Source organism: Ursus arctos, unplaced genomic scaffold (assembly GCF_023065955.2).
Source record: "Ursus arctos isolate Adak ecotype North America unplaced genomic scaffold, UrsArc2.0 scaffold_21, whole genome shotgun sequence".
Lineage (NCBI taxonomy): Eukaryota > Metazoa > Chordata > Mammalia > Carnivora > Ursidae > Ursus > Ursus arctos.
Genome location: NW_026622886.1, coordinates 28,616,793 through 28,632,095, shown reverse-complemented (window position 1 = coordinate 28,632,095; position 15,303 = coordinate 28,616,793). Strand labels below are relative to the sequence as shown.

Here is a 15,303-nt window from a genome sequence, read left to right as displayed (position 1 = left end):
GGTACTCTATAATGAGCATTCAATTTGCTAATGCTTTTCAGTTCAAGAGTTCCACTGCAATATATGTATTCTAACATAATAACAGATATGTGATAAAAAGAAGACAATTACAAAATGGGTTGATAATTGCTGAAGTAAGTACAGTACCTGCATAAAAAGCTGGGAGAGAAATTTGAATAAACAAAAAATTGAATATTGACCTTAAATGAGAAAGTTTAATTTTGGAAAAGAAATCATCATATTTTTATTTAATATAGTAGTAAAACAGCAGGAGGAACTTAAATACTTAAAACTAACAAAATAATTTATTATATAATTGATATTTTTTCAGTATTTAAAACAAATTCTAGAAATACATCAAAATTTTACCACTATCTATGAGTGGTGGGGTTCATTTGCTTTAATAAAATTATGATCTTTCAGACTTTTTAAATAAGCAGATATAAAGTTTGTAATTAGATAACAAATGTATAAATATTAAGAATTTTAAAAAGGAATAATTGGACTTAATCTAGGTATGGTTAGTCTTGACTAGAACATCTAGAAAATGCATGAATAGGATAGTCCCTATTTAATGAAGATATTGTCACAGGTTTGTGAAATGACCATGTGTAAGATACTAGACAGTAGTGAATCTGCAAATGATTTTGTATATCATTTGGGGGATTATAGAGTTATTTACTTTTAGCCCCTCATTTTATAGATAATAAATCAAACCCGTCAGGTAACTTACATGTCTACAACCATACAGCTATTTAATGGAAAAGTAATAATTACAAACACAGCTGTCTAAGCTGCTGTTTTGGTATGTAATTCATAATTCAGTGCTACATCATAAATGTAAGTAAGTTCAACAGGTAGATGAAACAAATCAAATTAATCAATTAATGAAAATGTATTTCTTTTTAAAATTATGTGGCAAAATTAGTTCCTAAGGCAATAATTAAAAGAAGATACACCAAGGAAGAAATCATAACAAACATGAATTTTGGTAAATTGCTCATTAACAGAAAAATGATCACATAAAAACACTAACTATAAAAACCACCCAAAATATCTGAGTCTTACATGGCAAATAAGCGTTTCTTAAAAATGGAATGATCACCTTAGTGACCAGCCAAGTCCTCAAGCTTTCCAAATTAGATTACACTAGAATGCCCTGCCATCAGGCAGAGTATTCTAAAATTCTGAGTATTGGCAGTGATAGCCTTTCACTGGATTGGCAGTGGGAAGCCTGCTAGAAAGAGTGTGGGGCCCCTTTTCTGAGTGTTCCCTTTCTTTAGAGGCCAGAAAAAAATGTGGTAACTTCTGTGAGGCCTTGTACAAAGACAGGTTTTCTCCCCGGTGTGCTGGTGTAGCTGGGCAGGTGCAGCTCTCCGTTGTCCACACCTCATTCGTTCGTGTTGCACTGTCGTCATTTTGCTCATACCCACTAACTGTAGTATTACTTACTTGATCTTTTTCTTCATTCTAAATCATGTATCTACGAAATTACATTTTTATTTATTAATTTTTTTAAAGGTTTTGAGAGCACGTGTGTGCATGGGGGGTGGGGAGGAGGGACAGAGGAAGAGGGAGAAGCAGGCTCCCTGCTGAGCGGGAAGTCCCACACCTGGCTCCATCACAGGACCCCTGCATCATGACCTGAGCCTGAGCCGAAGAAGACAGAGGCTTAACTGACTGAGCCACCCAGGCGCCCCTGAAATTACATTTTTAAACACAGATTAAATGAAGCATAAGTACTGGACAGTTTTTGTGTTGTTTGATGTGCACCAAAACATCAAACTTTGGAAACTACTAATAAATACATTCCATTGTCACTTGACTGTAAGTACATAATATCTCTGTAAGTGATATAATATGACTGTAAGTGAATAATATCTCGTTAATCTTTATGCTTACCATCATATGCATTATCCATGTTGGTTACCCTAAATTGGTATGAAAGAAAGCATTCAAGTGTAAAAAAAAGAGACATTTAACAATTGCTCAATTATTATAAATGTTGAGTAAGGGGTGATCACTTTTGGTAAAGGTAGACAAAAAAGTTGGGCATTTTTGTTTGTTTTAGTTTTTTTTTATTTTTAAATAGAGAATTGGGAGATGTGAGAATTGGGTGAAGGCAGTCGAAAGGTATAGACTTCCAGTACAGGATACGTAAGTACTGGGGACGTGATGGGGACACATGATGGCTACCATTAGTGCAGCTGTATGGCACATTTGAAGTTGCTAAGCAAGCAGATTCTGAAAGGTCTTACTACAGGAAAAGAAAATGATGTTTTTCTTTTTCAAAAAATATATGTCAGATGACGAATGGTAACTGAACTCATTGTGGTCATTTCACGGCATATGTAATCAAGCCATTGTGCTCTACACCTTAAACTTACACAGGGTTGTATGTTAATTGTATCTCAATAAAATGGCCAGAAAAAAAATAGGGAATCTACACTGGATCTTAACACAGAAATATACTATCGAGCGGGGACAGGAGAAACAAAAGGTAGCTGGAGCAAGTATGGGTAGTATGTCCATTACATACTCTATTCTTTATCTGCAAGCCAGAGCTGTCCGGTAACTTGAAACATGAGAATCACTGAGATCTGGACTATTACATCATCAATAATCCAGCATTCTTTCCTTTAAGGAGTTAGCCTTTGCCTGTGTTATTTAGACCCAGGGCTTTTTAGGGAGGAAGACTGACATTATTTGTTCTACATCTGAAACTGGTTTATATCTGCTTGAAGCCAGCCTGGAGGTATCCAAATCCCTTTTGTCTGCGAGTGAATCGGAAATAAATCTGGGTGATGAACCTGATCGCTACATCATCACAGCAGATCTTCTCATTCTTAGGAAAGTGCCTCTATTATGTCTTTTTTTTTTTTCCAGGATGAGAAGGAAAAATAGTCATCATTGTTTCTTTCCTCCTGGGTGCTATAAAGATTTTTTTCTATTATTGTAAGTTAAGAATTACAGTACCAGAGAAGATGACTTAACGCTCCTCCCTCCACTCTCTTCCTGATCAAGTATTTTCATTTCCTTCCTTATTGAATGTAACATTTTCTTTTCCTGTGGCCATTTCCTTCATGGAATTTTTATGATTTTAATATTTTAATCAAGCTTGAAGGATTTCATATATATCATTCTCTCCTAAAACTGAATCCACTGATGGCATTTTTTGCAGTTATTTTATCTCCTAATTATTTTTTTATAGTATTTGAACAGAATGGAATGGTAGAAGGAGCCAGAGAGAGCTTTGATCTGAATCCTGAACCTGGAATTTGCTTAGTTTTGAATTTGAACAAGTTGCTTAATCTCCGGGAGCCACGGTCTCTTCATTTGTGAAATGAGACTGATGTTAATTACCGTATAGGGATAATATAAAATATAAATATGTTTAAGACATTAGTAGGTATTTGATAAATAATAAGCTTTGTATGGTGGTAGGCAGCTTGATGCCATGGAGAAAAGCGTGGGCTTTAGAGCCATTCAAAACTTGTAGAATAGGATTATTAATTGTCCTTGTGCAAGTCCCTTATTGTTCCTGAGCCTTCCTCCTCATCCATAAAGTGGATCTTCTAATCCCTAGTACGAATTAGAAGTGAGAAGTATGAAGCTTCTCCCTTGTCAGTGCCTGCGGTCTATCCATTCTTGTCTGTATATTATTCGTTCTCCACATCTTTACCGAGTCACTTTTAAAACACATTTAAATTCATCCATTATTTTTTTCTTGCATTTTAGAGTTTGCATCTTGATTTTATTACCACTTTTATAGGCTGTTTTTGTGTTAAGATTAACCACAGAACTTGAGTGCATCTCCTAGGATACATACTCTCCTCTGAAGTATTGAGTAACATGTGCAGCAGAAGCATTTTTAAAGGTCAACTGTAGATTATTGTTCTTCCGTACTCCTTTAATTCCGTAGATAAACCCAAGGCAAAGTGAAATGATCTTGATGGCCGATGTATCACAAGCTAGAAAACAGTTTTCCAGGAGTGAGAACGAGTACATGTTTCCCCTGAGCTGGAGAGTTGAAGTTTGTGGTTGTTCCCTACCAGCAGGTTGTTAAAGCAGTGTGCTCTGAGGTCAGGTTGTCCTGGGTTTGAATTCCAGCTTTACCACTTTCCACCTTTATGACTTGTGTGTTTTATTCAGCCACCCTGCTTCTCAGTGTTCTCATCTGTAAAATCCAGGTAAAGACATTCCTTAGTAAAAAATGAGTTTCATGTATGAAGCAAGTAATACAGAGATTGGAAATTACTTCATCTTTCAAGCCAAATGTGAACAGTTGGTAGTGGTTGAATGCTCCTCGTGGGGCTGAGTGAGAGAACATTCTACATGCCCAAGGATAGAGAACGAGAGGAGTAGTCAGGCATGTGCCCTGTATGGCTTGCTACCCTAATTCATAATTAATATTCACTGAATGATTGTCATTGTTATTACTGAGATACAGTGAATGGTTACATGGAGTTCTCTGAGTGGTAATGGGTAGTACCTAAGTAAGTTGGTCATTTACATTTTTTGTATACTTGCCACAATGCATTATTACATTATATATCTCATAGCCCTTTCATATTTCCCCATCTCACAAGTTTTTCAAATTAGTAAATTACTTGAGATTTATTACTGAAGAAAATGGGCCAGCCACTAACTATTTAGTAAGTTAATATTTCATTTCAAAATAGCTTTTTAATAATAGATTTATGACTTGGAAAAAATAGAACACTTTCTGAAATGATTTTCAGACAACAACTTAAATATACAGATTTCAATCTCAAAAGCACTGTGGAATTGGGGTTCTCTCATGTTCTTTTCATACGGAAAACCTACTGTTTACTAAAATTCTACAAATTAGTTGAATTTTTTATAAATGAAGAGTAGAAGTTATTTAAAGGTAATGATGGCACAGCTTCTATAAGCTGACCTAGGAACACTTGAAGACCCAGAGAGGAATTTCGGGCTGATTCCAGACAGAATCTATAATCCCTCCCATCTTTTAACTCCAACTCTGACGTTAGTCTATGTTTTCTGCTGGCTTTAGAATCTACTGTTGAGATCAATATTTGGGTATAATTTGTCATTAATTGCTTTAAATTTATCAATACTTTAGGGATTGTTGCGTTGTTTTTTGTTACATAAATCATATCATGTATTGTTTTAGTATGAAGAAATGGTTTGCTTTCCCTAAGAGAAAAAATTACTGTTTGCTTTTTTTGAGAAATATTTGTTAGCTCAACATAGCAAAAAAGAAAAAAAAAATCTGTCTGACAGTGTTTTCATTTTTATAAAGATATTATAATAACAATACAAGATTACAGAAATAGGAAAATTAAAAAAAAATTCATGCCTAATCCTACCACCAACAACTGCAAGCATTTTGTGTATTCCATTCCAGTCTTTGGTTTTTGCTTCAGTATTTCTTGCAATGCACCCAAGCATTCTATTTAATCTAACCAAATTCTTCTTAAATGCAAACACATTTTAAGTTTTAGATTAAAAGAAAAGATTTCTGGCTATCATTTTTATGACAGTATAGTTTAAAAATTCTTCTGAGAACTAGAAACACATTGATGTATGTGAGTGGTATGTACATTTTTGTGCATATTACAGATTTGTCACCAGTATTTTTTACTAACAAGCCGAGAAAAGGCACTCAGAAGGTCAGGAGACTCAAATCAATTCAATTCATCAAACATATTTGTATTGACAGCACTGTGCTAATACAAAGAGAATATGATGAAAATAAAAGGAAGCTAGGTCTTCCTTTGAAGCAAAGATATATAGCCAATGTGGGTAATACATTTAGCAAAAGCCTCTGATTATGCCTCTAAATGGAAAAAGCTACCATAATTATGATTAGTTAAGCTGTAAAGGTCTGCTTGAGAAATAATTCAGGTTACTAGTCTATTACCTGTTCTTAGAAATTGAATGCCTTCTATATTTGCAGTGCTTATTAAAACTATAATGCTTAACTTAAAAACACAAATCACCTTAAAATATAATATTCTCATCAGGTAAGTATTCTTCCATACTATAAGCAAATAAGGGAGAGGAGATGTTAATAAGTAGAGAGCTGATATACTTTTGGCTTTATTTCCAGTTTTTTGTTTTTCTCTTGCTTGGCTGTTTGTGAAATGCTCTTTGACACATAAAATTTGCATAACTTGTAAATAATAACTGATGGCTGAAAGTCTTCAGACTAGCTTTGTACATGGTATAGGGCATGCTAAATAATTGTCATATATTCACTGGATTTTCCAAATGATACTCACAAATTTTATTTATTAAAATATAAAATGCAAATAATTTCTGGAAAAAACCTAGCACCAATGCTTAATCCAAAATATTTCTAACTCCTCCAACTAATCTTATTTTCTCAACAATGTCGTCAATCTTGGCAGGACCTTAATCTTCCTTGTCTGGGTCTTCATAATTCTCTCTACTTAGTATTTATTCTATAGATACTTGAATTTCTAAAGGAATAAATGAATGTGAATAAAAAAGAACAACTGACTGTACATAAGAGAAAACAAACTTATCTTTTTTTTTAAAAAAAGATTTATTGATTTGAGAGAGCGAGAGCACAAGCCAGGGGGAGAGGCAGAGAGAGAGAGGAAGAGCATCTCAAGCAGACCGACCTCCCCTCCCCGCAAACTGAACTTAGAGCCCAATGCGGGGCTCAATCTCACAATCCTGAGATCAGGACTAGAGCCAAACTCAAGACTTGGATGCTCAACCAACTGAGCCACCCAGACGCCCCCAAACCTATCTTTAGGAAAAAGAAAAAGAAAAGACAAAGGGCCTATGCTTGTGGGTCTAGTGTTACTGGGTTAAAAATCAAAGCTTTATTAGTTACTAAATTTTTAAATTTAGCCATTACACTTAATTTCTCCAAACACAAGTTTTCCTATTTGTAAAATGGAAATTATGATGACTTTTTGGGAATCAGATGAGATAGTGGGTGAAAGTCCTTGCTACAGCATCTGAAATTTCATGGAATGTAAACATGATGATGTGATACCATTGCAGCTGTTGGAAAGCTGTGTCATTGGGTTGATCTTCATGACTTTCTTCCCAGGTGAAGCATACATGCGATTAAGCAAACTCCCTGAAGCAGAACATTGGTATATGGAGTCATTGAGATCCAAGACTGACCACATCCCTGCTCATCTTACCTATGGGAAACTGCTAGCTCTAACAGTGAGTAACTACCTTCCTTCCTCACCCTTTAGAAGATGGTTTTCTCCATGCAGACTGAGGTGGATAGAGTTTAAGGTACTGGTTCTCAGCCAGTTAATTCAAACTGTTAGGAGGTAATGATGGTAACACTCTCAGAACTCTGTATAGAACCTACAGAAAAATGTATTTCTGTAGGGTTTGCCATAGATAAAATGTGGTATGTCATGATCCTTGGTGTTACTTAATGGTAAAATAGAAATGGTGAATCCCAAATATGGATTACATAATGAATTTGTCACAATAACAATGTTTGTATTAAGATTATGTTCTACAAACCACCGTTAGCCCCAAATCGGCTACACTGTAGAATGAAGTCTGATTCTTTCCAAATAGCCAGCATTATGTAAGGCTTTTCATGTGTGTTGAGTAGTGTTACCTGGAATTCCTACTAATTAGAAATCATTCTGTAAGAGAAGTGGAGCCATCATTTGGCCACCACTATGTGACAAGCAGCCTCAGAGGCCGCATTCTCATAGAAGTGGTGTTACTTTGAAGCAGTAGAAATTGCTGGTATCCTACCATTGTGACTTATAAAATTTGTAATTTTGTGTGTTTCAAACTCAACTTAATGTCTTACACTATAGGGGATTGTTCAAAATATTTAAGTAAATTTTCTGAGTTTATCCAGCTAATAATAAGTAGTAGAACTAGCCTTCAGCCCTTCTGAATCTATTATCTGTGCTGTTTTAGTTATATCACCTAATCTCTCTTCAATATTAATAAAAATAAATGACTCCTGGAAAAGCATAGAGCAGATGGTCAGGAAAGTAATTCCGAAGTGAATTTATAAAAAAGTACCTTGTAATTATGTAAAAGTAATAATATTTTATTTTCTACAGAAGATGGTAGACTAAATACCTAAAATTATTATGTATCCTTTTGAAGATACCACTAAAATGCTATTAATGAAATTACGTAGGCAGACTCAGTAGCCAGACAATATACCACTATAATATATCTAGATATGCTCAATAAAATAGATACACTCTTAATGCATAACTGAGTTCAAAAAATAGTGAGACAGTTTCCTAGGGGCTAGCAGTGAGGGGTAACTGAATGCCAGAACAGCAAACAGTTGGCTGATCTGCAGCTGATTTGGGATAGTTGACCAATTGTGGTAACAGGAGGAAATGGGCTTTTTGTTTGTTTTCATTCTTCCTGGAAATGGAAAGCTTTGGACCAATGGAAGGCCAGGGATTAGATACCTAAATAAAGGAGGAAGATTCATATCTTCAGTGAAAGACTAATCTAGAATAAGTTTGCATACTGATATATGAAGGCAGCATGAGGGTTTGCCTATCTCGGCATGGGATTTGAATGGCGGAGGGATGAGTTTGTACTGCTGCCCTCCCTTTATCAGGCTTAGAATTTTGAATTTACTTGCATGATGATGAAATTCCTAAACCAAGAAAGTAAATAAAAATCACGCCACTGAAAACTCTTGCTGAAGAAATTACTGGAGATATCCTTCAAAAGAACACAATTAAGGGGCGCCTGGGTGGTGCAGCCATCAAGCATCTGCCTTCGGCTCAGGGCGTGATCCCGGCGTTATGGGATCGAGCCCCACATCAGGCTCCTCTGCTATGAGCCTGCTTCTTCCTCTCCCACTCCCCCTGTTTGTGTTCCTTCTCTCGCTGGCTGTCTCTGTCAAATAAATAAAATCTTTAAAAAAAAAACAAAAAACACCACAACTAAATCTGGAAGAAGTTGCTGAGTATGTTGCCCAAAGAATGGTGAATAAAGATGGTGATCATGTGGGTAAATAAAGAATAATAATCATAAATATTTTAATAAATATTTATAATATTGAATAAAATATTGAGAAGGAATAGCCTCACAGGAACAATCAGAATGGTGGGGGAAATGAAATTTAAGCTGATCTTTGGAAGTCAGAAAGTGGAAATTGATTGTCAGAACAGAGTCCACCATCTGAACTAGCTTTGGAATCGGTAACAATGAAAAGAGATCTCATATACTCAAAATGAAACCCAGAGAGACTCAAGACTAGAAGGCAGCAGGCATGGAAGAGAGTGAGTTAAGGAGCCATTAGTGAATGGGATAATCAGCTGTCAGCTGTGTCTGGAACAGTCCAGTCTCTCCACCCATGTTCACAATGCCAACAACCAGGCATTCACCTCCAAGGCAGAGAAAGAGCTTGTAGCGGTGCAGCAATCTAATAAGAGAGGTTCGTGATTCAGGAACAGCTTGCACAATCGAAGGTGAAATGCAAAGAGCACTGAAAAGATTCAGTGTCTTCCAGTGGAATACAGATTGTCAGTATCCCTCCCCCACCACAAGCAGAATACCAGCAACACGGAGTTTACACTCACCCAGCACCGTGTGTGCATACACACACACACACACACACACACACACACACAAACACACACACACCGCCTCCCAAGAAATTGTCGAATTCTTATCTGGAGAAACTGAATCACTGTAGGGAAAAGAAATCTATGTACCTACATTTGGAGATCACCTGTAAGTAGCTAGCTCCCAAACCAGATGCACAAAAGTGAATCTTTCCATCCGGGCAGCACACCTATAGCTAAGGAACTCCATTCAGTAACTTTTAAATAACAGGAGGCAACAAGGATCGTCAGTCGTATTTAGAAAGCCTCAACTGTGCAAGATTAGAACTGAAGCAAATTATTAGGTGAAGGAAACTGGAGGAAACAGAAGAATTTTTTTTTTTTTTTTTTAATCCTTAGAAATGGTAGGGACTCCTGGGTGGCTCAGTCAGTTAAGCCTCTGCCTTTATCTCAGGTCATGAGTGCAGGGTCCTGGGATCTAGGCTCTTGTCAGGCTCCCGGCTCAGTGAGGAGCCTGTTTCTCTCTCCCGCTCTGTCCCTCTCCCATGCTTGTGCTCTCTCTTGCATGCTCTCTTTCTTTTTCTCAAATAAATAAATGAACTCTTAAAAAAAAAATCCTTAGAGATGGTTAACAGCATTTCATAAAGCGGATGCCATAAAAACATAAATAATGAAAAAAACAACTTTTAGAAATTAAAAAGATGGTGGCAAACAATTTTCATTTAAAGGCTAGGAGAAGGGGCACCTGGGTGGCTCAGTCAGTTAAGCCTCTGCCTTTTGCTCAGGTCATGATCTCAGGGTCCTGGGATTGAGTCCGACATTGGGCTCTGTGCTCAGTGGGGAGTCTGCTTTTCCCTTTCACTCTCTCCCTCTGTGCTGTCCCTTTCTCTCTCTCTCTCTCAAATAAATAAATAAAATCTTAAAAAAAAAAAAAAAGGATAGAATAGGGGCACCTAGCTGGCTTAGTCCATAGAGCATGGGACTTGATCTCAGGTTTGTGAGTTCAAGGCCCGCATTGGGTGTAGAGATTACTAACATAGATAGATAGATAGATAGATAGATAGATAGATAGATAAAAAGGGTAGGAGAATAAAGATGAGGAAGTCTTCCTTATGCAAAAGAAATGAAGAAATAAAAAATATGGAAGAAGAAATTATAAAAGAAGTTAATATAAAGGCCCAATAGAGAAAGAACAGAGAAAGGGAAAGGAGAACATTACTCAGTATTGGAGGGTATAAGTTGCTATTTTTGCCATTTACAGGATCACTATTGGAAAAAGTTTGTTTTTTCATATAAAAATCTTTTCCTATTCTAACAGGATAATTCACACAGTTGCACTTAGAAACAGAATTCATATATACCTCTTGCCACAATTGCTGTCTTTGAAATGTTTGTATGGAATTCAAATGAAACATTTTTAATTAGATTGATAAATGGCCACCTTCAAAAAAATCTGTAAAAGTTTCAGATGTCTGATTTAAAAAAACAAAAACAAAAACCATCATTTAGCAAAGAAAAAAAGATGAAAGCTCAAATGTACTTAATTCTGAATATACCTAGACCATGACACTGCTTTGGATATAGAAACCATGTGTTCTTTTTTCTTCTTCATTTCAAGCCTGAATATTTTAAGGTTCCTGTACCAAAAATATGATTTTACAGGCTGCTTTATTTTTTAGAAGTCATTTTTTTAAAAAAAACAAGATTTGGAAGTTTTAATTTACTGAAACATATGGAAGGGAAGGAAAGACTCTTGTATTACAATCCAAATTTTAATTCCCCCCCCCCACCAACAAAACTTTTATAGTTTCCGACTAGCTGATTAGATGAAATACAAGCCTTATTATGGAAAGGCTTAAACTCATAGTGCCAGAACCCCCACAACCATCTTCAGCAGTTTCTTTTTGAATTATGAGATTCGGCAGATTTCTTATCCCAATGGATTGTCTTTGTCTAATTTTGGTTTGTTGGCCTGGTAATATGCCATTGACCTAACATGGAATTGGCAAGGTGGAAAATGCCACACATTTTGACTTCTGAATGCTTTAAATATATTATAGAGTGGAATTGGCTATTAGTCTCAAGAGAAGAGGAATAGAAATGGTGTGTGGTGTTTTTACTGTTCAGTCAAAACTGACGACGGGCGAAATATCTAAAAGTGACATGCAGCTAAATCAGACTTAAGACTGTAGTATAAGATTTCATATAAGAATTATATTTTATAAGAGAAATTAGAAAAAATGATTATTGGTGGTTTCATTACAGCCAGTATGATTTTGTGCAAATTTTTCTTTAAGAATTTGAAGTATTTATGGTATTTTAAAAAGTTCAGATCGATTTTGAGTTCCCCAGAATGCTTTGACAAATTCCATAGATCAAATCCGTTTTTATTCCCCTGAAAAATGTCCTTTATCTCTTTTTCCCCACTCAAATTTTATTACTTCTTTGAAATCTTGCCTGACTCAAGCAGTTATTTTTCCTTCCCCGTACTTTCATAACACTGGTTTTAGTATTTCTGTAATAGCACTTCCCAGGTTGATGGCAGATGTAAATGTAAATCTACATCTTTTGACCATAGAGGAGGAACTAACTTTTCACTTATCTTTTTTATCTCTTCAGTATGTGGCATTTCACTATCAGGTATAATTATCCCTGTACTCTCTTATACCTTTCAGTTTCTAAGTTAGTTAAGGGCTGGTCACATGACTTCTTAACATTTTTGTTCCCCTGTGCTGATCCTTGTTTCCCCATTAATCCCTTCATTTAGTCTGCGTGTGTTTTGCAACTTACTCCTGCATTCTAGGCATCACTCGACTCCCAATGATATGTACTGAATAAATGGATGAGAATGGCATAATGATACAGTGGACATGGTGTAATCTTCCAAGACCCTAGAAGAGAAGGTGGGCATAAAGGGGTTGTATATTTCCTGAGTGCTTGTGATTGACGTGTTATTTTGGGAAACTTTACAAAGAGTATTATCCTCTTTTTATAAATGGGGAAACTCAGCTTCAAAGATTTAAGCAACATCTCCAAGAATAACAGCTACTAAATAGTAGAATTGGATATAACCTTAGGGTTTTCTGGATTAAACATCAGTAATTTTCACTGTATATTAAATAGTTTAAAAAGTGGCATCTTTGTTTTTTTAACCCCTTGTCACACCTGATTGTAGATTCTAAAAGTAAGTCAGTACTTAATACCTCCCCGTTTTTGTAACATTTTTAAACATCACCTCTAAATACTAGTTTAGTTTGAGTGCTTAAACACATTTTTATTTTTAGACATCATAGGTCGTGAACTTAAGACTTCTGTTTTTGGCTGTTGGCCCTTTTAGGTCCTACACTGTAACTAGAATACAAATTTTCCAGGAAACCATAGGAAACAGCTCTGCCTTAGGGTCACTGGTACTCTCCGTGTTTAAATATAATTGGACCTGGGTGACATCTCTTTAAAATAAATGGAACGTTCATACCAATGTCATGTCCAATTAAAATACTAAACACGAGCTCTCTTTAAAATTGTGATTTATTCCTTGTTTGAACTTTGTTACCTAGGGCTAATGCCATGAATTTAAAATTGGGCATGCATTAAGAGAGAAAGGAAGGAATAACATTTCCATTATTTTGGTATTTCTGATGATTTTTATAGTTGTTTCTAAAGCTATGTGTTCTCTATTTGTGTGCACATCCTTCAATTTTTCTTGGTCTTCCTCTCTTTTTGTCCTATTCAATTTATTTAAGCCAAATATTTTGCGGTTTTTGTGAGCCAGTAAAATTAATATTGACTTAAATTGTAGTAAAAGCTCCTTGGCTGTTAGCTTATTTTCCAGGTTTGGGTTAGTACGAGAGAAGGAAGGATATGGGAGACTCTGACAGTAATTCTTGATACAGAAAACCTTTATTTTGGCTACTGCATGGAAACACTGAGCCAGATTTCTGTGTCTAGCCAAAGTTAATTGGGCTACATAAAACTCCAGTTGTGAAAGTACTTGAGGTTCCATAGTAAAGTTCCATTCCCCAAGGCCACGATGGTGTCGAGGTAGTCCATCTGGAAGGGCAGTGCTGTGTGTTTCCTTGGGTCTTTTGTAATAATTATTGCTGTTTAGACCTGAGATTATTTTTCCATTTGGTTCTCTTTAAAGCAGAGCTCTTCTCATTTTGTATGTTGGCTAGCGTTTGAGTTGCTTTATTACAATCACTGCACGGCATGTTTAGATTGGAGGGAGAGGGGGACAAATTTTCCCTGTGACTCTGACTCAATGATTATTATGGAGATGTTCAATTCAAGTTGCAAAATTTATTCCATGAAAAGAGAAGGCATAAAATCACATATATCATGCTACTGAAATATTGGATGAAATATAGACAAAAATTTAATTTACAGTATTCAGCTAAGTATTTTATACGAAGTTACCTCGTTTAAACATAACTTAGCATTCTGGAGATAACACAGTTATCATTGTATTATTTTTACTCTGAAGCATAATGAATCTGGTAGTTTGCTTTTTTTTAGAAACCACTCACTCATTTCAAGATATGCATTTTGTTATTTAGAACCAATCTTACAATTACTCTACTTATTGCCACTAAGTGACAGGAATCCAGATATTTCAAAATATTCCAGACTTTTATTCTGTTTTTGTATGTCAGTTAGAAGTAGTCATGTTTAGAGATATTTTCTTTTCCCAAGTAATCTCAGGAATCATAAAAATTAAAATGATCAAGTCCTCAGACATTAAAGGTCACATGAAATAATTCTGGCTGCTTTATAGCTACATATACATGCTGCTATGTTTGAAAAAATAAAGCTTTTTATGTAGGGGTAGATAAGGTTATATTGCTTTTAAACCAACTTACATTGCATTGTTATTTTGTTGATTTGGGTTCTGCGTTTGGTCTATAGTTATCGTCTAGCGCAGTTTAAATAGCCCAGCAGGCTCAGACCTCATAATCCCCCTGTACTCTGGCATCCCACATTATTGGAATGATGGAGATGGAGAAGTGGTATTTCCCTTAAATATACCTTGGCTTTCTTGCAGGAGTCTAAAAAAATCCAATCCTTTATAAAAACCTACATTTTTACACACATTTTCTGAGCCTGAACTTCATTTCATGCTCCATAGTAAACAGTGGGATACAAAGACCAGCAGGGCATTTCCTTTACCTCAAGAAGGCCTCAGTGTCTTCTATTTAGGAGAAATTCATAACATGGCCATCCATAGCTTCTGTGGTTGTGGGCTGCCATGCTTATGACTTTTGTCATGGCATTTGTTGCAAAAGGGGCAGTTATGTAGGTACCTTAATCTTACTTCCTTACTCTTTAATTTTTATTATAGGCGTGGGATTCCACACCACTTGGTAGGCATTTTTCTTCTACTTTACAGTTCTTTAATTTCTTGAATAAGCCTCAGTGTTATATTCTTATACTACATGGTTATTCTGCATGACTTCCAGCTTGTTATTCCTTGACTCTCCTGTCATGTAATACAGCATGGAAACATTTTAATGTGAGTTAAACACTTTCTGTTTTATGTTTTTGTATTTTCCTCACTTGATAATTTTTTTTTCCTATAGAAGATTTGAGTAAATTTCCTTGTTAGAACAGCATCCTGTTCTAAGCCTATGTTTATCTTTAGGAAAGATGGTACACACAACATATATTTTCAAAAGCAGGTATCTTTTCTCCCAAGAAGTTGTTAGATCAACATTTTTGCGAAAGGAGATTGCCTTTTTTTTCCCCCATGGCATCT

General features: G+C 35.7%; 1 protein-coding gene across 3 annotated transcripts in view; it reads left to right on the top strand.

Moving 5' to 3' along the window:
* The window catches only part of TMTC2 (transmembrane O-mannosyltransferase targeting cadherins 2), a 769,045-nt gene that overhangs the window by 253,681 nt on the left and 500,061 nt on the right, over nucleotides 1-15,303 (top strand). For all 3 annotated transcript variants that reach the window (XR_003316605.4, XM_026499950.4, XM_048218182.2), the window contains exon 8: nucleotides 7,076-7,197. Coding sequence is in view for 2 of the 3 variants with exons in the window: in XM_026499950.4 (XP_026355735.1) it covers nucleotides 7,076-7,197 (122 nt within the window). In the remaining variant the exon portion in view is untranslated. The remainder of the gene's footprint in view (nucleotides 1-7,075; nucleotides 7,198-15,303) is intronic.